The 21,864-nt window shown below is 43.6% G+C and overlaps 2 protein-coding genes across 3 annotated transcripts in view; one reads left to right on the top strand and one right to left on the bottom strand.

Annotated features, from left to right (window-relative positions):
- ARL1 (ARF like GTPase 1) overlaps nucleotides 1–4,669 on the bottom strand; it is a 197,768-nt gene extending 193,099 nt beyond the window's left edge. For both annotated transcript variants that reach the window (XM_085653316.1, XM_085653317.1), the window contains exon 1: nucleotides 4,546–4,669. In XM_085653316.1, coding sequence (XP_085509442.1) covers nucleotides 4,546–4,549 — 4 coding nt within the window. In that variant the 5' untranslated portion in view covers nucleotides 4,550–4,669. The remainder of the gene's footprint in view (nucleotides 1–4,545) is intronic.
- A 506-nt stretch (nucleotides 4,670–5,175) lies between these two features.
- Nucleotides 5,176–6,873, top strand: MRPS22 (mitochondrial ribosomal protein S22). Its single transcript, XM_085653315.1, has one exon. The coding sequence runs from the start codon at nucleotides 5,268–5,270 to the stop codon at nucleotides 6,279–6,281; it is 1,014 nt and encodes a 337-aa protein (XP_085509441.1). The 5' UTR covers nucleotides 5,176–5,267; the 3' UTR covers nucleotides 6,282–6,873.
- The last annotated feature ends 14,991 nt before the right edge of the window (nucleotides 6,874–21,864 follow it).

Below are 21,864 nucleotides of genomic sequence, written 5' to 3'. Positions count from 1 at the left end.
CAACAGCCAAGTGGCGTCCCGGCGCTATAAAGGCTCAGGTAACATAACACCAGACACGTGGTAACCAGCCGCAACCGTTAAGCCGAAGGAAACAGAAATGTTTTCACAGCCTTTCTGAAAGGCAACAAATCAGGAATAGAGCGAATACTAACAGGCAGTGTGTTCCAAAGGCTTGCTGCCAAAACACCAAATGAGCGACCGCCCACTCTAGCTTTTTTGAAACGAGGGACATTAGCCAGAAATTGACCCGTTGATCGTAATGCTCTTGCAGGGGTGTAATAAGAGATGGTCTGAGCTAAAATAGGAGGAGAAGCAAACTTCAAAATTTTAAAAACCAGGCACAATGCTTTGAACTTTATCCTCTGCCCAACGGGCAGCCAATGAAGGTCCAGAATGGAACGCCTAACTGAACAGAATTTGGGCAATCCGACCAACATTCTGGCAGCCGCATTTTGCACACGCTGAAGGCGTGTAAGCTCTGCTTGGTTGGTGCCCAATAGAAGTGCACTGACGTAATCCAATCTGGAAAGAATCAGTGCTTGGACTATAAGTTGCCTAGTGGAGGCATCGAAAAATTTGAAGATGGGCCTAAGACTTTGAAGGGCACCAAAGCAAGTACCAGCGACCTTTTTTGTATGAGGGGTGAATGAGAGATTGGCATCAAGCCAGACCCCGAGGTTCTTTACCTGTGTCACCGGGATAGGGGCTTGGCCAAGCTCTGAGGGCCACCATCCGTCTCCCCAAAGATGAGCCTCTTTGCCCAGGACTAAAACTTCAGTTTTAGTAGCATTAAGTTGGAGACGGTTGTCCGTCATCCAGCTTGCCACCTCCTTAAGGGCCCTCTGAAAATTGGAGGTATCCAACGCAGTATTCCCGTTTAGTGAAACCGCTAACTGGGTGTCATCAGCGTAGGACACCATAGTGAGGCCCCATTTATTGGCGACCACCGTCAGTGGTTGCACGTACAAGTTAAACAGGGTCGGGCTAAGTGCCGAACCCTGTGGAACTCCTTGGGAGATGTGGCGGGGAGTGGACTCATAGGGAGGTGTGAACACTTTAAAAGTGCGCTCAGCCAAAAATGAGCAAAACCAGTCTAGAGCTGTACCCTCCACTCCGGCTTCTCTTAACCGTTGAAGCAAAATCGGGTGGGAGACAGTATCCAAGGCGGCACTGAGATCCAAAAGGATCAGTGCCGCCGTCTGTCCAGAGTCTAGCATCCTCCGCAGGTGCTCAACCATAGCCAACAGAGCTGTCTCTGTGCTATGGCCTGCTCGAAAGCCATTCTGGGAGGGATGAAGAATGCCTGTATTTAGAAGGTGACCAGATAAAATATTATTGGCATGAGCCTCAGCAATCTTAGAAATCCATGGAAGCAGAGAAATGGGCTGATAATGTTCTGGTTTTGTTGGATCTAGAATAGACTTTTTTTAATATCGGCATAACCATGGCTTGCTCCCATTTTATGGGTACCGTCCCAGATGTAAAAGATAACCTGATGAGATTATGAAGAAGCGGGAAACAGATCTCGGCAGATTCCCTAAATTGTGCAGGTCTCAAAGGGTCCGCCGGAGAACCCGATTTAACTTTCACAACTAAGGATTCAAACTCTTCCTGAGATGGCCCGGGAAGCACTAACAATGGACTGGAGATGACATGCATAAATCCTACATTGTTATTAGATGTAATAGGAGAGGGAAAAGATCTGTAGATCGCATCCACTTTCTCCACAAAAAAAGATGCTAACTCTTCACAGTGGACCAGAGAGCCATTCCCCATCACTGCGGTTTTCATATTGGTCAAATCTTTAAAAACCTTGAAGATTAGTTTAGTTGGGTTAGCACTATTCTTAAATTCTAGGGAATAAAATGAGGCTTGTGCTTTACAGATAGCTCGGTGATACAGCTTAATGCTGGCCTGATATTCCTGTTTAAGGATGGGATCGTATGCCTTGCGCCAAGCTCTTTCTGCCCTTTTACAGGCGACCTTAAGGAGCCTAAGGGAGTCGTCATACCATGGGCTTGAATGGCCCGGCCGGATCTTACTCCATCCCGCTGGTATTAAGGTGTCTAATGCTTGGGTCAACCACTCGTAAAAGTGGTCATACACAGAGGCGACATCTGTAGGGTGTTCTGGAGGATGTTGTAACAGAAGCTGATGGAAATCTTCCAGATTCATTTTCCTCCAAGGACGTCTAAAAACGGCGGGTGTAGTACTTTTAAAAGGGGAAACATTCGGAGTGATCCGAATTTCGACCAGGTAGTGGTCTGTCCAAACCATAGGTTTAGGCGGCAATACTTTCACATTATCCAGATTCGTCAGAAAGGGGTCCAGAATGTGACCCCCAACGTGGGTCTGACAATTAATTTGCTGATATAATCGTAACGCCTCAAGATCTGCAAGAAAACTACTCACCGCAGAGGATTGAGGAACATCCATGTGGAGATTAAGATCACCTATTATACTAAAATTTGCTGATCTAAGGGCTAGAGAGGAGACCATCTCTGGAAGAGCAGTTCGAAAGGCATCATCAGGACCGGGGGGGTCTGTAGATAACCAGACCAGAGAAGGTAAATTGAGGGGTCATCGAGATTGCGAAGTGGGCGCTTTCGCAACCCGCTATACCTATGGCCTTCCATGAGCAAGGATAACATGTCTTAACCACGGCCGCAATCCCGCCACCTCTCGAATTACGATGCAAGGTGTACATAGTATAATCCGTAGGTAAGGCAAGATTTATCGCCGCCGTGGTGGTGTCATGTAGCCAAGTTTCCGTTAAGAAAAATATATCTGGTCTTTCATCTGTAAGTAGAGTAAAGACATCTAAATAATGGCAGACCAACGATCTCACATTCAGATGAAATATTTTAAAAGTAATTTGCTGGTGAGAGACCGCAGAACGGTCTGCTATATTAGCAACACTTGGTAGAGGCTGTAAGGCCCTAATAGGCAGAGACAGTGGGAGCTCAAACCTACACTGAGAGCACTGAACAGGGCCGGAGAGAGGATCAAGGGCCCCATGCGCACATCCACTCACCCTGTTCCGGAAACTAAGTAGGTAATTAGCCGCAAGCATAGCCGACCTCCCGAGAGTCCAGCCCTAGCCCTGCCTTAGCGCTGACGAGCGCAGACAGGCAGGACTCTGGCGCGACTCAGGCGCAGAGAGGGCGCTTCCGCTGCGCGTCACCGCTGCGCTAGGAATGAGCGTCTAATATAGGCTAAACCCACAATCGAGCACTAGAGCGCTCGGGAATGGTGGCAAGAGCGTCCCTTCCCGCTCCAAGATGGCGCTCAAGAAACGAAGCAACCCCGTGAGCCCGGACCCGCTAAACAGCAGTGAGTTCGTTAACTTTTACAGTGCAAGTGTGGGCCGGGAGGAGAATAGGAACAGTTAAAACCTGGGGAAATTAAATAAAACAAACAAAATACAACACGCAGAAGTTTTAAAATTTCCAAGAGTAAGGCTTCAGGCTACTGCTGAAGCACGCTACAAGCGCCGTAGTGCTCGTCCAGTGGTCACCTTTTCCAGGCTGACCCGGCGAGTACAGGCGTCTAATATAGGCTAAACCCACAATCGAGCACTAGAGCGCTCGGGAATGGTGGCAAGAGCGTCCCTTCCCGCTCCAAGATGGCGCTCAAGAAACGAAGCAACCCCGTGAGCCTGGACCCGCTAAACAGCGGTGAATTCATTAACTTTTACAGTGCAAGTGTGGGCCGGGAGGAGAATAGGAACAGTTAAAACCTGGGGAAATTAAATAAAACAAACAAAATACAACACGCAGAAGTTTTAAAATTTCCAAGAGTAAGGCCTCAGGCTACTGCTGAAGTACGCTACAAGCGCCGTAGTGCTCGTCCAGTGGTCACCTTTTCCGATGTACCATAAATTTAAACAATGCAGGGTGGCCTTGTATTTTTTAAAGATCCTCCGGGGCCCGTTTGTTTGTTTTTCCCTAGCTTCTTTTTTATGGGTATGCATTAGAGGGAGGAAGACTGGGGGTCGCAGCCTAATAAGTACAAATGAAGATAGAAGCGGTTTATTTCTAGAACACGGGCTTTAGTTGTTAGTAAGAGACTTACATTATTGTAACTACTTACAGCATTTTAACTTTTTAACCGGGTTTTATAAAATGGCCTATTATGAACCCGACAAATCTTGACAGATTGGACACAAATTTTTAATTTTGTATATATGGCCATATTATACGTTTTCTAATTTTAGGATGAATTTGTACTTTTATGAATTGTGTAATCAAGCTCGAATAAAGTTGTATATGATTTGACAGTCCAACAAATAAGCCCCCTTCCGGAGTCTGCACGAGTCAATAAGTCACACGGGAGACAACAGTACTTACTACCAAACTACATAGAAAACTTTAACAAAGTAAACAATCACGACAACATCAAAGACTATCCCACGGGACATCTCCTTCCATACCGAATGCTGCGCTAAATCTATTAAGTCATCATCACACTCTCCAGTCCTCTAGTAACATAGCATGTTGATTGCAGCTTCCCCAATGTCAAGTTGAGTCCCTTAACGATTCTCACCCATGGTGCCGCTTCTGTTCCACGCCGCCCCTGGAGGTCCTCCCGCACTGGTTACCCCCGTCACCTAACTCCCACACCCCACGGCCTCTTCGCCCGCTCTACTTGCAACAACCCTGATGTCTCTGAAACCCGGAAGCGCTGCGCAGCTACTCCACGTCAGCCAAGACGCAATAAACCAAAGATACTAAAAAAGGACTGCAGGTCAGCGACATGGGTTGTATGATACACGGCGGCCATAATAAAGGAGGAATGGAAAACTGACGGGAATAGTTGGAACACGATTTGGCAGTCTAAAAATGTGGTTAGCTTGTACAAATGAGGATTCTGTCTTTGAAAAGAATGACATATTTACCTTTATTTACATGTACAGAAATAGATCTTGTAATCAAAAATATATTTCAAAGGTTAGAATTTTTAATGCATTATAGACGTAGATTTGCACTCGTTTGTATTGCACTTGTTTTTATTACCTACTGCGTTTAAAAGATGTGTTATATATTACAAATTAACACATATCATCAACCAAATCTATCTTACCTAAGATGGCGTCCACACTGACACCGATCCAGGGACAGTTTATACAGTGGAAATTCAGTCTTTGCACAGAGATTCGCATTTTCCGATCACCTATATGTCACTGTTTGACAAGCTGATCGGCGAATCTGTGATTATCGTACAGTGGAGATTTAAAGCTGTTGATCCCGCCCTTGAATCTCAGAGCAATGGCTGCCTCCGTCGGTGTTTGGAGTCGATGTGCGCGTTTGTGGTGGCGTGGATCTGCAAGTTTGAAATTACATATTTCTGGTGGTAGCAGGGCGTTATGCACGGATGGCGCACACTGTTCAGACGAGAAACGCCCTTCCTTCGACGATTCTGAAATTCAGAGCATACTCTTGAGAATGACAAAGTTGAATCTGGAAAAGATTTTTAGACCTGTTCAGCAGGAGCTTAAAGAGCCACAGTATAAACTCATGACAGACCAGCAACTGATGGAAGCTAAAGAGCGGGCTACCGAGGTTGCCCTGCAGCGTTTAAAGATGCCCCCTGTTCTGAGTGAGCGCCATCCCATCAGTGATGTCCTGGCAGAAGACAACATTCTTGAAGGGACGGAGACGGCCAAGTTCGTGTTTACTGACATCACCTACAGCACCCCGCATAGGGAACGCTTTATTGTCGTCCGCGAGCCAAGTGGGCAGCTGCGAAAGGCGACCTGGGAAGAGCGAGACCGCATGATACAATTATACTTCCCTCGAGAGGGGCGCAGGATCACCCCTCCACCTATATTCCAAGAAGAGAACCTTCTGACTGTCTTCCGCCTGGATCAGCATGAACATGTGCTAAACCTCACCCTCACGCAGTTTGAGCCGGATTCACCAGACTATATCCGAGTGCACCATCGGACTTACGAGGATATTGAGACTTCTGGCAAGTATGACCTTCTTCGTTCAACAAGACATTTTGGAGGATTGGTGTGGTATCTGGTGACCAAGAAGAGGATTGATGGATTGCTGATCGATATGATCCACAGAGACTTTATGGATGATGCTACAAGTTTAATCACTCTGTATAACATACTCCACCCAGATTCAACGTCTTCGAAAGAGGCAAAGGAGCAGGAGGCTAATGGACATGAACTTATTAGAATCTTCATTAAAACGGAATCGCAAAAGGCTGGTTACATAGAGCTTGCACTTCAGTCACAGCAAGAAGTTTTGAGCCACTCATCCTTGTCCTGAAAACGAACATTGTTAAAACATGCATTTTCCATTTGGATTTTACAAGAGGGCAGTTAAACACAGTCTCTTAAAGCGTGTCTTATTGAGTGATCCATGTCTTGACAGATTGGTTGCCCTACAGTGCAGAGGGAGGACAAAATAGAAAAGGAAAGGAAGAAGGCATAGGATGTAGGTTCTTATTCTATTTACTGCCTATCATGTTAAAGTTTATTCGTAGTAAAAGCTACTCATTTCATGCTGAATGATGGAAAAAGTCTAATCTGGTTAACAATTCGGTGGTCTGTCATCTCTCAATTGTTCTACCAATGTGAAAATGCCAAATAAATAATTTTGGCTACAAAAGATTCCTATCTCTAAATTAGAACTATAGTCCTTTGTGTTTTTGTATTGTGCTGCTGCAAAAAATGCAGATTTTCCTTTTATCAGAACATGGTTTTAGGTAAAAACGATATGTACCCGACAACCTAAAGGTACAAGAAAGCCACAGAAAGATAAACTTTCCAAGCACCCCTTACCTTGAAGTGTATTGTACTGGAATAGGTTTTAGAAGGTACTTATAAAAAATTCATTATTAAACTGATGTTAAAGAAAAGCGCAAGGTGTCTTGATTTAGACAGACCAAATGTATCTGGTCGCCTTTGCCAGTTCACACTTGGAAGGCGCATGGAAAACCTGCAACAGTGTTATCTTTGTTATTAATCACATTCGTCTCTACAGTAGCCAGCAGCTCCCATCTGGATAGTCTCCAAAATTGATCTCTCCACTGCCGAACACATTGGCTTTCTTGCCCTGTCACGAGTATAATTCAAAAAAGCTTTACTACAGCATATCTGTATCCTATCCAGAGGCAAATGACTTAACACAAATGGGCCATAGACCATCTTAACGTGGTTCTTGAGCTGGAGGTTCAGGGGAAAAGCACAGTAACCCAATCCTGACTGGTAAAATTGTGTATTTTAATTTGAACTATACACGTTTGTGACTTTGTATTTAGAAATCTTACTTTGCCTGAAATCTTCATTCAGTATACCTACATTAATCACTAGGATGAGTATCCTATATTATTAGAGCATCTAGATATAATCTTGTTTGTGTTTTTTTTTATTAGTTTTATGTTAACGTTGTCTGGTATGTATTCTTTATTACAAAGTCTACAGATACACTTTGTTAGTGCATGATTTAGAGTACTGCTTTATTAAGGAAATTTATTTTACCTTCCTAGATCACTTTTGTAATCTAAACGCGACTTCCTCTATAGAGCCAATCGGGCTGTTCAGCAAAACTGGTCTTATTTGAAATGTACTACTTTTCCCTCTGCTTTTTCTATGGCTAAATCTGCATTCTGGGCCATGTTACAATGTACATGTTTGCATAGTAGGTTAAAGTGAATTAACCAAAAGCTCTGCACCAGGTGTCCTACAGCTATATACTCGATCCGATGCATCACCTACCACATCTAACCTGAGCCCGCACAAAGTCTGGAGGCATTTAGCATTACATTTCCAAAATCTTTACTTGTTCCTCCTCGCTCCCTTCACATTATTTATCCTCTGTTCACTTTGTCTCCTCCGCCCCACCGCCTCGCAGTGTACTCTTCTCTTTTACCTCATCCACTCTCATCTCTGCCTTACTCTCATATGCCCTTGCCTAATTTCTTCATTCTGCCATCATACCACCTGTCTTTCCAGTGCTTTTTTGATTTCTTTCCATTGCTCTCTAGCTTTCGTTCTTGCGTCTGCCTTTGACCACCACTTCTTTTCCCTCAAATCGCATCTCTCTCCAGTCTTCCTCATTTCTTTGCCTTCTCTCACAAACCTTTGTTTCTTCTCACAGCCTTCCCTCTTCCTTTCCTATAATCTTATATCCTCAACTGCCACCTGTTTGTCTTCATTTTTCACTTTCATCTTTTTCCTCCGCTCCTTCTCCCTGATTTCAATTCTAATGGCACCTCTCTGTTTTCACACTTGCTGCTTCATGTTCCTCACATTGTAAGCTTTCCATATCTCATGTCAACTCGTCACTTTCCACTTCCTTACCTCTTTCATTTTTCTTCACCACACCCTCCTATTCTCCCAATCCTATTACATTTCCTATCTCCACTCCCGCTCCCTACACTTAACTCTTTTCTCATCCTTTATCATACTTCATTTAGCTCTATTTTCATCCATCAGCTGTTCTTTGACTATTATTCCTCTCCCTTCACAGCAACACCTTTCCCTGTTTTATTAAAGTCCCTCCTGCCTTTTATCTTTCAACGCTTATCTCCTCATGCTCCACTCCCGTGCTATTTTCCCTTCACTTCCTCTTTGCCTTCACCTCCACTCTGCTTTAGCTCGTAGCCTCCCGTCTGTTCCTTTTCTCTCTTTGGGCCTCATGTAGGTAGCCAAATACCGGTCGGTAACGGCCGATTTTCGGTAAATATGCCGTTACCGACCGGTATTCAGACAAGTGAGATGTAGGAGTCCAAAAACCACTTTTCGGTAAATATGAGGCGGTAAATACCGATTCATAGTTACCGAATTCTAAAATACCGATTCATATTTACCGAATACATTATTAACGAATCGGTAAATATGAAGTGGTAAATATGAAGTGGTAAAAATTGAAAATGACATGTAGGAGCAGTCGGTAATTAAGAAATCCAGGAAAATCGGTAAATAAGAGTCGGTAATTAACACGGATGGAAAGCAGGTGGTAACCATCAACAATGCACATAAGCAATCCCAAAATGCAACAGCGTGGACAACATGGCCGCCATGTACGTCATTGCAAGGCGCCTACGTCTACAGGCAGCAGGACTGAGGGTGTGGCGACGGGAGGAACAAATCTACAGACAGCGCATCACACTATTCCAGCTGACTGATGCAGAGATACATGAGAGGTACAGGCTACACCCCGAAACCATCATGGACTTAATCAGGGACCTTCACCCACTCCTGGACCAGCCAATAAGAAGGGCGCACGCCATACCCCCACATGTGCAGGTGCTCTGCAGCCTACATCTGTTGGCATCCGGCAGTTATCAGGTGGTGATAGCTGCGGTGGGTGGGGTATCCCAGAGTTGCCTGTCACGTTTCTTCAGGAAGTTCCTGGATGCCATGATGCAGAGAATGCACCACTACACCAGCTTCCCAAACACACAGGCTGCACTGCAGAAAACAAAAACAGACTTTTATCACATGGCACAGTTCCCCCATGTCATCGGCTGTATTGATGGTACACACATCCCAATCTGTCCTCCAGCTGACACAGAGCACATCTACAGGAACAGGAAGTCCACCCACTCCATCAATGTGCAGGTGATCTGTGATGCAGGGAACATCATCACAGATATTGTTGCAAAGTTTCCTGGGAGCACCCACGACTCTTACATCTTCCAGAATAGTGGGATCTACACACGACTGAGAGCCGGAGAATTCGGAGAGGGATACCTGCTGGGTAAGTAACAGTGACGCCCCTTGAAACCTGCAAATCAGAGTGTATAGAGGCATGTAACTGATGGTTCCCTTTTACTCATCCAGGCGACAGTGCATATGCATGCCGGTCATTCATCCTCACTCCCTACCTACACCCAGCAACCCAGAGTGAGAGACGATACAACGTGGCCCACAAATCTACACGCAATGTGGTGGAGCGCACGTTTGGACTGCTGAAGAGCAGGTTCCGCTGCCTCCACAAGAGCGGAGGCGCACGCCAGTACAAACCCATCACCTGCTGCAAGATAATTGCCACTTGTGCAATGCTGCACAACCTTGCCACGAAAAAAGGTACAGATGTGGAACTAACATATTTTGAGGACAACGAGGATGAGTCAGGCCAGCCAGAGGGCAGCGCAGCTAGAGTGCCAACTGCAATCGATGGGAGAGAGAGACGGGCAGAGATCACATGCAACTATTTCTGAGTAAGTGAGGGGACACAGCGAGTCGTGAGAAGTCATGACGTAGTTTAATGTGGCACCACGCCATGAACACATGAACAGGCCAATCTGGCAATATGCCATCTATACAATGAGTATGTCCAGGGTTACGTCACCCAATGGCAAGTGGATAAGCAGGGCCACATCAATGTTTGCGCATACGCGCTGCAGTGGTGGATTGCACGGCCTGTGCATCCTCACTAGAGCCAACCCCAAGCCGCCTGCTGCTCCTGCGTGCTTCGGGGACGGGGGGTGTGATGCTGCTGCTGGTGTCGATGCTCTCCGCAGCATCCCCTGCAGCAGTTGTCGACGCCTGACTTGTCAATAGCACCCCTAGTGCACTTGTCACCTGCACCATCCCCCGTGACAGGTCGCTGCAGCACTGTGTTAGGCCCTCCTGCATCGTCACAGAGCGCCGGCAAAGTAGGGAAGTCGCAGTTGCCAGACGGTTGAGTGCCCTGCTGGTAGTGTCCCTTCTCTGGCGTTCCCGGCGCCGTGCTTCGATGTCAGCATCTAATTTGCTGCACAACTGCTGGATTGACTGGGACATGTCCCGAATGCCCGCAGCCATGCCGCCAATGTTTGTGTCCATGTTGACTAAGCTTGTCCTCATCACCCGCATGTGCCTCTGGACTGACATTACTGCCTTTGATTGCAGGCGCTGTTGCTTCAAAATTTGGCCCTCGAGCCCCAAGAAGACACCATGGCCGTCAGTGGGTGCTGGTGGACTCTGGACACGCGACCTGCGGCGCCCTCTTGCTCCCGTCTGTGCTGCCTGTGATGTTTGGGGCACAGTGGGATGGCTCCCTTCCTGGGGCCCGGTGCGGTCTTCTGGGCCCATGCTGTCGTCTGACGAGGTGTCTAAGGCTCGTAGCCTGGCTGCTGGACGCCTCCTCATTCTCACACCTGCAAGCGGAGATGTGGCCGGTGAATCGAACATGAGTGGCGATGCTGGCTCTGGTGGTGGTGATGCTGGCTCTCGGTGAGGTGATGCTGGCTCTGTGTGCGGCGAGGCTGGCTGCGTAGGTGGTGCGGCTGCAAGTGGGCCTGCTCCCTGGTCTGCACTCGTGCTGGCTAGAGGTGATTTTTGTGGCCGGTGTGCCGTCTCCCCTGCAGCATGCCCTGTACTGCATGATGTCACATCTGTGGACAGAAAAACAACATTGGCTCAGTGTCCCCGAAGGGCTGCATTGCAAGCGTCACAATGAATCATTTCACATTCCAATCTGTCCTCTGTCTCCTTGTGCCTCGAGTGCGTGACATGCCTTGTTGCCCTGTGACATTTACGTCATGGTTAGTGTTGCCCTGACTACATCTCCCGGAATGCATTGCCTGTCTGCACTGACACGTGTGGACTGCAGTGTGATTCTCGTGTCACAATGGGGGATGTGGGATAGGGGTAGGGGCGGCTACATTGCTGTGCTTTCGTCTTACCTTGGTGTGTTGCGGCTCTGGCAGAGCTGTTGGCGTCCCCAAGACCCACGACGCTCTCTTGCTCGAGTGTGGCCGCCACCAGCTCCTCCAGTTCGGTGAGGGCAGGTGCCCTGTTGGTTCCACCTCCGGTCTGGCTGGCCTCCTTCTGGATGTCGCCCATCTTCCTCTTGGTCACAATCCTCAGGTCATACCAGCGCTTTTTGAGGACCTCAATTTCCCTGTGGGTCACTCCCACAGCATTGACCTGCGCCTGGATGGCCAGCCATATGTTGCGCTTTTCGGCCTCAGGCACTTGCAGGGATTGCCTCCCAAACAGCTTCTGGTGCTGCTTCACCACCTCCTCCACCAGCACCTGGAGTTCCTTGGGGCTGAATTTGAGCTTCCTCCTCCTTTCCCCTCCGTCTTTCTGTGTGCTCTGGCTGGACATGCTGTTCGTTTCCCGCTCGCACATGCAACTGCTCCCTGCCTCTCCTCTGCACTCCGAGCCTCTCCAGGGTCGGCTAATTATGTACACCTGCCTGGGTGTGGCCACTTCGGCTAATTGTGTACACCTGCCTGGGTGTGGGCAGTTCCTGGTTGGGTGGGCTGTCGTTGCACTGGATTAGCTGTTTCGTCAAGTCATGTGATGTTATTTACCGAATCCGTACGTACCGATTCGGTATTTTCCGATTCGGTAGATACCACCTCGGTATTTTCCGATTCGGTAGATACCACCTCGGTATTTTCCGATTCGGTAATTATCACCTCGGTATTTACCGAATCGGTGAATTCCGATTCGTATTTACCGACTGTTACCGAATCGGTAACTGTTACCGAATTTTTACCTACATGTAACTTACCGATTCTAATTTACCGATTCGGTACGGCTCGGTATTTAAGAACCGGTAAAATTTATTTACCTACATGAGGCCCTAAATGTTGTATCTCTTCCTTCACTGTCTGCTACTTTCCTTAGCCTGACAACTCAGTGCTGTAACCTATTTACGCCTGCCTTCCCATAAAGACCACCTCAACATGTTTTTGTTGATCATGCAAAGAAATGCTTTAGGCAAGATTCTAAAAAAGAACTGTTCCACCTCCCTTGTAGCCCTGTTATCACTTGGCATCGCATACCTCCCGCTATTTGACCTCCTGTCAGTGTACATTAGAATGGGCGGTGCTTGTAGATTGGAGCCTCATTAGCAGTGTGGTGTTTACCTGCACTGAGGTCCTAGTCTCTCACTGTGTGTCTTGAAGTCCTGGTGTCCACGTTTCACTCCTGTTGTTTCCATATCATGATTTTCTAAACTCTGTTATCAGGAATTTTATAGAGCGCACGTTCGCCATAAGGTTTCTTGGCGCTAAGGTAGAGGAAGCAGCGACTGCAGCTAGGTTAGCCATAAGCTTGTCTAAACAGCCACATTTTTTAAAGGGTTTCCTAAAGCACTCATAGTTTGCAGATGATCTAATGTGAGGAGGAAGGGTATTCCAGATGTGGGTAACCGTTACAGAGAATCTGACCCCTCCATATATCTTCCTTTTACTTTTTGGAACAGTAATTTCAGCTGTTCAGATCTAAGATGGGTAGGAATATAACACGGACATCTCGAGGACATGAAAGCTGGGCTTTTGCTGTGAAGGACTCTAAAGACAATACAGGTCGTTTTAAAGTCAGTCCTCTGGGCTACGGAAGGCCAATGTAGCTTTTTCCTCAGAGGTTTGGTGTGGCAGTGTCTTGATGGGCACAAAACCAACCAAGCAGCTTGTTTTTGAGCCAATTGCAGCCTATGGTTTAAACCAAAAGGAAGTCCCAGATAAAGAGCGTTCGCATGATCAATCTGAGACATCACTAAGGCAATAATCATTTGGATGATGTCATCCACCGTGAAGTATCTCCTGATTCTCCTTATTCTCTGAAGTTGTAGTAAAAAAAAAAACGAGGGCAAGACCGCTCTTATCTGCTGTTCCAGGCATAGGTCCTCATTGATGAAAATCCCAAGACTTTTAAATGCTCTCTTGGGTGGTCCCATTCCAAGAGGCCAAAAGAAAGGATTCCATTGATGGAGTTTATTCTTTGTAACCACAATTGCAGTTTTGTCGGAGTTTAGCTTCAACTGGTGACCATGCCAGTGTTTTCTTCCCCTGCTGTCATGCCTTCTTATATTGGGCAAATGTTTTCAGTTTCATAATGTGCTTAGTTCTTGGGATAACTATGGGTATTTCATGAATTGCACATGGATACACTTCTGTATACAAATGGTGAGAGGTTCCATAGTTTAAAAAAAGTTACATTGGATGACATCTGAATGTATTGTCCATACAGTTTCTAAAGATCCACGGTGAAAGTTACAAGCACATTTGACTACAGCGCACATCCTGTTTCACAGTTCCCATGAGGCGGTTTCTGCTCGAACCAAGACTGTTGTGAGAAAATTACACAAACAGGACAAATGTAAGACAAAGCAATCGCATAAAACCCAGTAATTGAGTTACACTTGCACTGCCCTAGTTTAGTTGCATGCTGTATCTGTATTTCTATTCCAGTGTCGATCTTTCTCCTTAAGTGTCCTACTGTGCCAATATTTTACTGTCTGAGCCTCAGTTTCACTGACTTTATATCCAGGTGTGGCCTAGCATTTGTGTTTTATTGTCCCTTCATACACCTTTTTATGTTTTATCTGTCCAGGCATCTGTGTGTCCACAAGAGTTTGTTTCCATGTTCCATAATTCTAGTCTTCCTATCATAACAGCCATGTCTTGATATGCTTTTATGTATCTTGTTGTGTGTATCTTTTTTTATGTGAGAGCAAGTTGTTTAGCATTCCCACCTCCGATATATGGGTATAGGCGTAACTACAGAGAAACCGAAAATGGACATGTCTTTCACTCCTTCCTGTTGGAATATGCACACCGGGGAAAAGGTTGTTATTTGTTGTTTGAATCTTGCAGATAAAACTAGGCACCTACCCCTTATCTGACCCACCAAATCTGTGCAAACTCAATAGAAAGTTATGAAAATTTGGATTCAATGTATTCTTACCTACTGAAGCATTTATGGAGTGGAATAATCATGCTAGCAATACAAACCATATCAAAGGTGAATTATATTACGGTGAAAGGAATGAAAGTATCAACCTATTATCAATCTTTAGTGAAAATACTATCTGCTACTGTCTGCTGGGCTGTGTAAAACTGCCTTGCATACCGTGCCCACATGAGGAGGCTCCTGCTATTGGTAGTGTTGCAGCTTAAGTGTGGTAAAAATATTATTATACACTTAACTCTCTTTACTACTCTAACCATACTGGGCTCTTTACGATTAGACAAACTACAGCACTTCCATTTACCAGAGAGACAATGATCCAATGACTAATCCTTCTACACAGAGGGGTGGAAATTAGGGTAACCAAACACCATGTTAGCTGTCCAATGCGGACCATTAATTGATAGCCAAGTCACACATTTGAGATCAGATTTAGGTACACCACTCTTAAAGCTATGCTGTACAAATAAATGATTGCAACCTCTTTCAGAAGTTAAGTCGAGCTAGAATTATGCAGACCAAAATCTCTGCAATAGCAACACAAGGCAAAAAAAATAAAACCCAATGTTCTGTCAGAGCTCGCTGATTCTCCCTACAGCACATTTAAATCATTAGTAAACAGCACAGTTTGAATGGGCTAACTAATAGGACTCAATAATGGACTCTGACAGATATTTGGTTATTGTATTAAAGATTAAAAATTAATTGAAATAAGCAGTTGTTTGAGAATTTCAGTAAAGAATATCACCGCTCGTACAAAAACGGCAAACATTTAGGCAACCTTTATTGAAAGATTATTATTAGAATCCGTACCAGAGTTGCAGAGGCCCACCACCATTAAGGCAAAAGAGTAGTTTACTGTAAGTCCGATGGAGAAAAGGGTTCAGGTTTAAAGTCGATTAAGGGCGAATCTATTAGCATAAATGAAGGAATGAAACATTGAAATTGTTCGGCAAAGGTTTCAGTCCTTCAACTACTGACTGTTGCTTCAGCAAGGCAGTCCAAAGTAAGAGAAAAGTTCATCAAAATTTGGTCAGCATTTGTATCCTCTTGCACAGGGAAAAGGAAAGTATGGTGTTGTCCCTCCTAGGGGGTTTCTTCTTTTGTAAAATCTCTATAGTAATTTCCAGTGGCGTGGCATCACACCACTATCAAAAAAGCATTTAGAAAACGCCTTTAAGTTAGCATCACACGTTTGAACGAAATGAGCTCTAAACCAACATCGAACATAATGTAATGAAATCAGTACAAATAAGGAATATATGTGTATATAACTTTCACTAATCGGTACATGAAAATAGCTTACTTTAGAAATGCCTTACTACCCCCTAATTTCCTCAACATTCATATGTGTATAAGGTTCTTAGTTCACATCACAAAATTTGTTTTGCATTTTTCATAAGCTATAGAAGCTCTAGTATTGCTATGCAAACTTTCAAGCTTGTGCTTCATTTCTACACACTTTTGCGCCAACTTTTCTAACTGGTGCATTCTGATAGAAAACATTAGAAACCTTAGGCTATTTTAATCACATCAGTAAACGTTAATAAACAACATTTTCACAAGAACTCTCTATCAGTGTAAGTTGTTTATATGTATTATTATTGCCTTGTATGTATGTATTTCATATTTTAAAGTGTGCTTTACAGTGATTCTACTACACTAGTCTCATTTTTATACATCACTGTGTCTAACGTGTGCCAACAGTACTTTCAACTTTACGTGTCTTTATTTTGTGAGTGTGTCATTTTGTGATTTTTATTTTTATAAATCATGTAGCACCAGTAGAAATGCCCCTACCCACCGTTGCTTCCTCATCTAAGTAGTTCTTCCCCAAGCTGAACTGAGTTTATGTAGTCTTTTGTGCCTAGATATTCTAGCGTCTGTTGAGGATGGGCTGGCAAATGGTTGCTAGATGGGAGCACTCAGTAGCCTGTTGCTGAGTTGGCCACTCACTAACCAGTTCTGCGAAAGATGTGTCTCTTTCTCAAGTGCGAGTGGATGGACCCACAAGAGGCAAGAAGTGCACAAACGATAACTATGTGACCGTGTTGCAATTCGCAGCATAGCGGTGCCAGGCCTCTTTTGGTAGTGGGGTTGTGCTCCAGATCAGGGCATATAAATTCTCCCTACTTCCACGGATAGAGTAAATTCACAGATACACGCACATACACTCATCATACACTTGGGCCCATTTCACTAACATATACTCAATTACTCTATCAGCACTGAACCTGTAGAAAGAAACCTCCTAAACACCCTGCATCTGCACTAAGGTCGATAAGACCAAATTGACACTGTCTTGAGTCATGATTTAAACAATAATCTAAACAATAATAAAAATGGAGTACTCAATAATTGACAAGAAATAACCAGCAACACTGTATTTAAAATAATGGTAATTTATCTAAAATTAGTTCAAAGAAAATCAATTCAAAGCAAAATCATTATTCTCATAATTACCTATTCTAGCTAAATGTCATAAATGGGTCAGGACAGGTCTCTCAGTAGAAGTCTCCCAAATCGCCGTTCTCACAGCATCGATCCTCACCAACGCAAGTTTGGGAAGAAGTGGCCACAGACCCTCTCTAGGCTAACAATACTTATAGAAAATTTAACAAAAGAAAGCAACATAAAATGTTTTAGATATCCGCTGAACCGCTGAGCAGAGCGAGTAGGAAAGGATGTAGCATCGCTACATTTGGAAAAATCTCCGCTCAGAAAAAACACAAAAATAAAAAAACGGAAGAAGGAAACTCGAATTTGCAAATGTATCTTTTAAAATGTTCTTCCTCGGAATCATCACTAAGCCACCACTATAATCACAAAGTTCATTGTGGCTCCCTTGTCCTCCAAGGACACTTGGACTCTCGTCCAGAGCTGCTGTCCTCACGGAAAACTTTTAAACCAGGCGAAGACTGTGGTCAGATGACTCTCGACCATGTTCAGCAAGGCCCTCTCATCAAAATTCGGTCACTCGAACGTAGGCTTTAAACGGCAGCCATTTTACGATAGGCCAAAACAGACCATCTTAATTAAAAGAGACAAAAACAACGTTACCACAGCATAGTGATTAAAACAATGTTAACCCCACTAATACCCTTATGTGTATCTAATTATCTAGCCTTTGCAACACAGTAAAGCATTAGTACACGTTATTTCAAAAGCGTTTTGTACTTTAAAACAAACAACACTTAGCAACATCCATTTAATAAACCCTGCACATTATTATTAAGCAACATGAATGCATTCCCACGTGTAGTTGTCTCCTGTTAGTTCGTATTGGTTAATCAGAATTTCACACAAAAACAAATAATTAATAGTTACAAATTAATCATTTTATTTCACAACATATAGACAAACTGGAGCTTCAAAACCCGATAAATTTTCAACAGAAAACTCTGCTCCAGCAATCCCCCCTTTGGTGATTTTATCACCAAATAAACAACCCAAAAAAAAAAAAAAAAATTTAGTAAAAATGTAGTCCCATTTTAGGAGAAATTGGAAATGTCTTTTTCTTTTTCACAACACTAGACACTAGACTCCCTTTCATCATCCCTCTTTGTTTCCAAATAAACACTCTCCCTCAATTCTTCTAATTCTATTTCTTGTGGATCTCTTTTTCTTTTATTTTTCTTTTCAATATTTCTTTTAATTAATTTCTTTTTCCCTCCCCTGTTTTTACAACACAAACACCCCAATCTTAGTATCAATAAAGCAACAATTACACAAGTCAAAGGAAACAATATCTTACCTATAATAGTACTACCTATTTTTGCAATAAAACTTTAACAGCAACTATTTTATTAGCTATTTTGGTCCAGATACTCTCAGCTTCTAGTGGTACTAATTCTTCATGCAAATCAGTAATATTTTTGATATAGACCTTCAGGTCCTTGCTTTCGTCTGGAATGTAAGTGCAACAATGTTGAACTTTCAGCATTCCACAGACCCCACCCTCCTTGGCTAATAGAATATCAAGGGCAAGTCGATTTTGCATAGACATGGCACGTACGGCAATCATCTCCGTATTCACCAAAACAAACCCTCCAGCGGTATTTGTCGATAAGCGATCCACCACTTGACAGTTTCCGAATTCCATAAGCATTCAAAGAAATTCCCACTGCTGGAATTAAAGCTCCAAATATATCACCTACAATTTAAGACCAACTTTCTCTCTTAAAACGCGTTAGTAAATTAATATGTTCTACATCTTCTATTCTATCTATATGAAAGATCTTTGGAAAGACCAGGCCCACATAACACGTGCCATACCAATGGTCAGGCAACTTGTAATAAGCCTTGTTCCCACAAACATAATACACTCCTGGGAAAACTGGATCCTCTCCTCCTTTGAAACCCCATCCTGTTGCAATGAAGTATGTATCATGACACTCACTAGTCCCAACAAAATATGTATCATATTGGGATTTCCTCCTTGTAATGCACAGCTTACCCTTCTGTGGTGCATCTAGAGCTAAAGTTGGACTAGCTCCATTTCTCAATTCTTTCCCCATCTCAATGTCCCAAATTGTCTCACTCACTTTGTATTTCCCTGCCTTTTCATGCATGCTCATTCTCCTTTCCTCTACCATGTTTAGAAAAACCTTCTCCTCTTCTTTCAAACTGCAAGTTAAATTATTCTTAAAAATGTAATCTAATGTTAATTCTTCTTTCTCAATAAAAATCTCACCAAAAATGTTAGCTTCTTTAGCTGGATTCAGCTCTTTGTTCATAGGCAATTGCCCAAAAATGTTATCTTTGTTAGACATCACATAATCTATTTTCCCTAACAAATAAAAAACACTACTCAATACACTACATGAAATTCCATACGTAGCTGGTAAATGGTGATAAGTAACACCCTCTGAAACGGATGCAGGTAACTGCATACATACGTAGCAATCCCTTACTTCCATTGTCTTCACATATTCATACAATAATTTTGAAAAAACATTACTAGAAAAATCATTAATTGACCTATCTTTATGTATGTAAGTATTACTAATTCTAGTTGGAACTACTTTTTGTGAATTTTTCTCTACATTAGTCTCATTCTCAGTATGTATCTCAAATGTACCTATTGTAACTCTAAATGTAACTAATAAAGCTAAAACACCCCATAGTAGCATTAATAATCCAGTACAGCAGCAGCACATTCTACACCATCTTTTCAAAAAGGCACATCTACTTTGATTATTCTCTATGCTAGCCATTTTACTACTTTGACCTTGTCTTTTGACTTAGCCTCTACTACTCCACTACTGAAATTTCTTGAACTCTGGATTTTTTCAAACAATTAATTTTCAGACTTTCTTCTTTTCACTTTCTCCCAAGTGATTTCTTCTGTTCACTCAATTTGGATACTTATCATTCTTCACTTCAACTTCTTCAACATCAAATTGTATTAGATCTCCAACATCATCCTCGGTATCCGACTTTTCTCCAATGTCAGTCAAGATTACTTTCAGGATTTCACCTGTATCTTCCTCAACCACTTCACGTAAGGTCTCCTCTGGATTTCCTTGACTTTCTGCCTCTTCACCTTCAGACAGTGCCACGTACGTCCATTCCGGCGACCTATACTTCTGGTTAGGTTTTCTTATTCTTTTGATCTCCTCTGGTTCTTTTGACTCTTTTCGCTTTTCACCTTTTGCTGAATTCTGACTCGATACCTCATTCACTTGTTCAGCTTTCGAAGTATTTGCTCTTATCAGTCTGTATCTCAGCTTCTTTATTCTGTTGTTAGGCCAAAGATCTCCTCTTATAACCTTTTTCGGTCTTGTTTCTTTATTATTTCTTTCTCCAATCCAAGTTCTCTTTCTCAGAACTCGACCCTCTGATTTTTCATTCTCACTTTCATCCGATTCTGTTTCAAATATCTCTTGTTCTTCAGCAGTTTTCTTTCGCTCCACAGTCTTTTTCACCACTGTTTGAGACTTCCCTATTTCTGTCCCTCCTCGGGCCTCCGACACGCAATCTTCTTGCTGTCTACTTGTCCCTTCACCTAGCTTATCAAGAATGTTCCCTACACCTCCTCGGGGGTCTTCCGCAATCTGTCCCTCTCTATCTTCTTCTGACCCTGCTTCTTCAGGTATAATCTCAAGTGGTTCTTCAATCTCCTCTTCTGATTCAGGAGTAGTCTCTGTGGAATTGCTCTTTTCTTTTCTTTCTTCTCCACTGCGTGTTAGAACTTCAGTCTCTCTCACAGAATCTGATCTCCCTTTTGAAACTCTCAATGTTTCTCCTGAAGCTTCTCCTGGAAAGAAAGAATCACCTGACTCTCTTTCTCCTTCAGAATTCTGATTCCTTCTCACTGGGTCTGTTTCTTCATCATCACTGGAATCTGACTCTTCAAAATACTCCTTACCAGTCCCATCTTTTGGGTTTGGAACTCTCAGAGTATGACTTGCATGTACCCAGTTTTTCACACCAGCACACTTCACTGCAGTTGTCGTAGTCAGAATAACTTGTCTTGGCCTTCCCCACCTTGGAACCAAGCAATTTCTTCTTCTGTGCACTTTAATCCTCACCCAGTCCCCTGGATTCAGATCATGAGCTTGCTTCTTCTCAAGTGTGGTAGCGTCTTCTCCAACCTGGTGAAACACAGAATGAACTGCGTCAGCCAGGCCTTTACAGTAATCCAAAATCATGTCATCAGTTATTGTCATCAACTTATTGACAGGTACAAATGCATGACGCATTGCACGTCCCATCAAGATTTCATGTGGACTCAACCCAGTAGTTCTATCTGGAGTAGATCTAATTGTCATTAGCACTAGAGGCAAGACATCAGGCCATTTCATTCCAGTGGCTAAACACATCTTACCAATTCTGTTCTTGATTGTGCCATTTATCTGCTCAACCACACCAGAAGCCTCTGGCCTGTATGCACAATGTAGCTTCTGCTGTATGCTCAATGCTTCACAAATCAAACTCATGAGCTCATTATAGAAGTGTCCACCTCTATCAGACTCAATCGTTACTGGAAACCCGTACCTAGGAATCAACTCTCTTAACAGTAACTTTGCCACTGTTATTCCATCATTTCTCCTAGTCGGATAGGCCTCCACCCATCTTGAGAACAAACAGACTACCACTAGAACATACCTCAATCTGTTCACTTGGGGCATTTCAATGAAATCTATCTGCATTCTCGTGAAAGGACCACCTTCTCTGCCTATCGTTCCCAGACTCACCACTGTCTTTTT

This window comes from Triturus cristatus, chromosome 4_1 (genome assembly GCF_964204655.1).
Source record: "Triturus cristatus chromosome 4_1, aTriCri1.1, whole genome shotgun sequence".
NCBI lineage: Eukaryota > Metazoa > Chordata > Amphibia > Caudata > Salamandridae > Triturus > Triturus cristatus.
The sequence above is the reverse complement of the archived record's forward strand: the minus strand, read 5'-3'. Positions and strand labels throughout refer to the sequence as shown.

Excerpts from the sequence above, each read along its gene's own strand:
- MRPS22 (XM_085653315.1), top strand. The coding sequence starts at position 5,268 with ATGGCTGCCTCCGTCGGTGTTTGGAGTCGATGTGCGCGTTTGTGGTGG.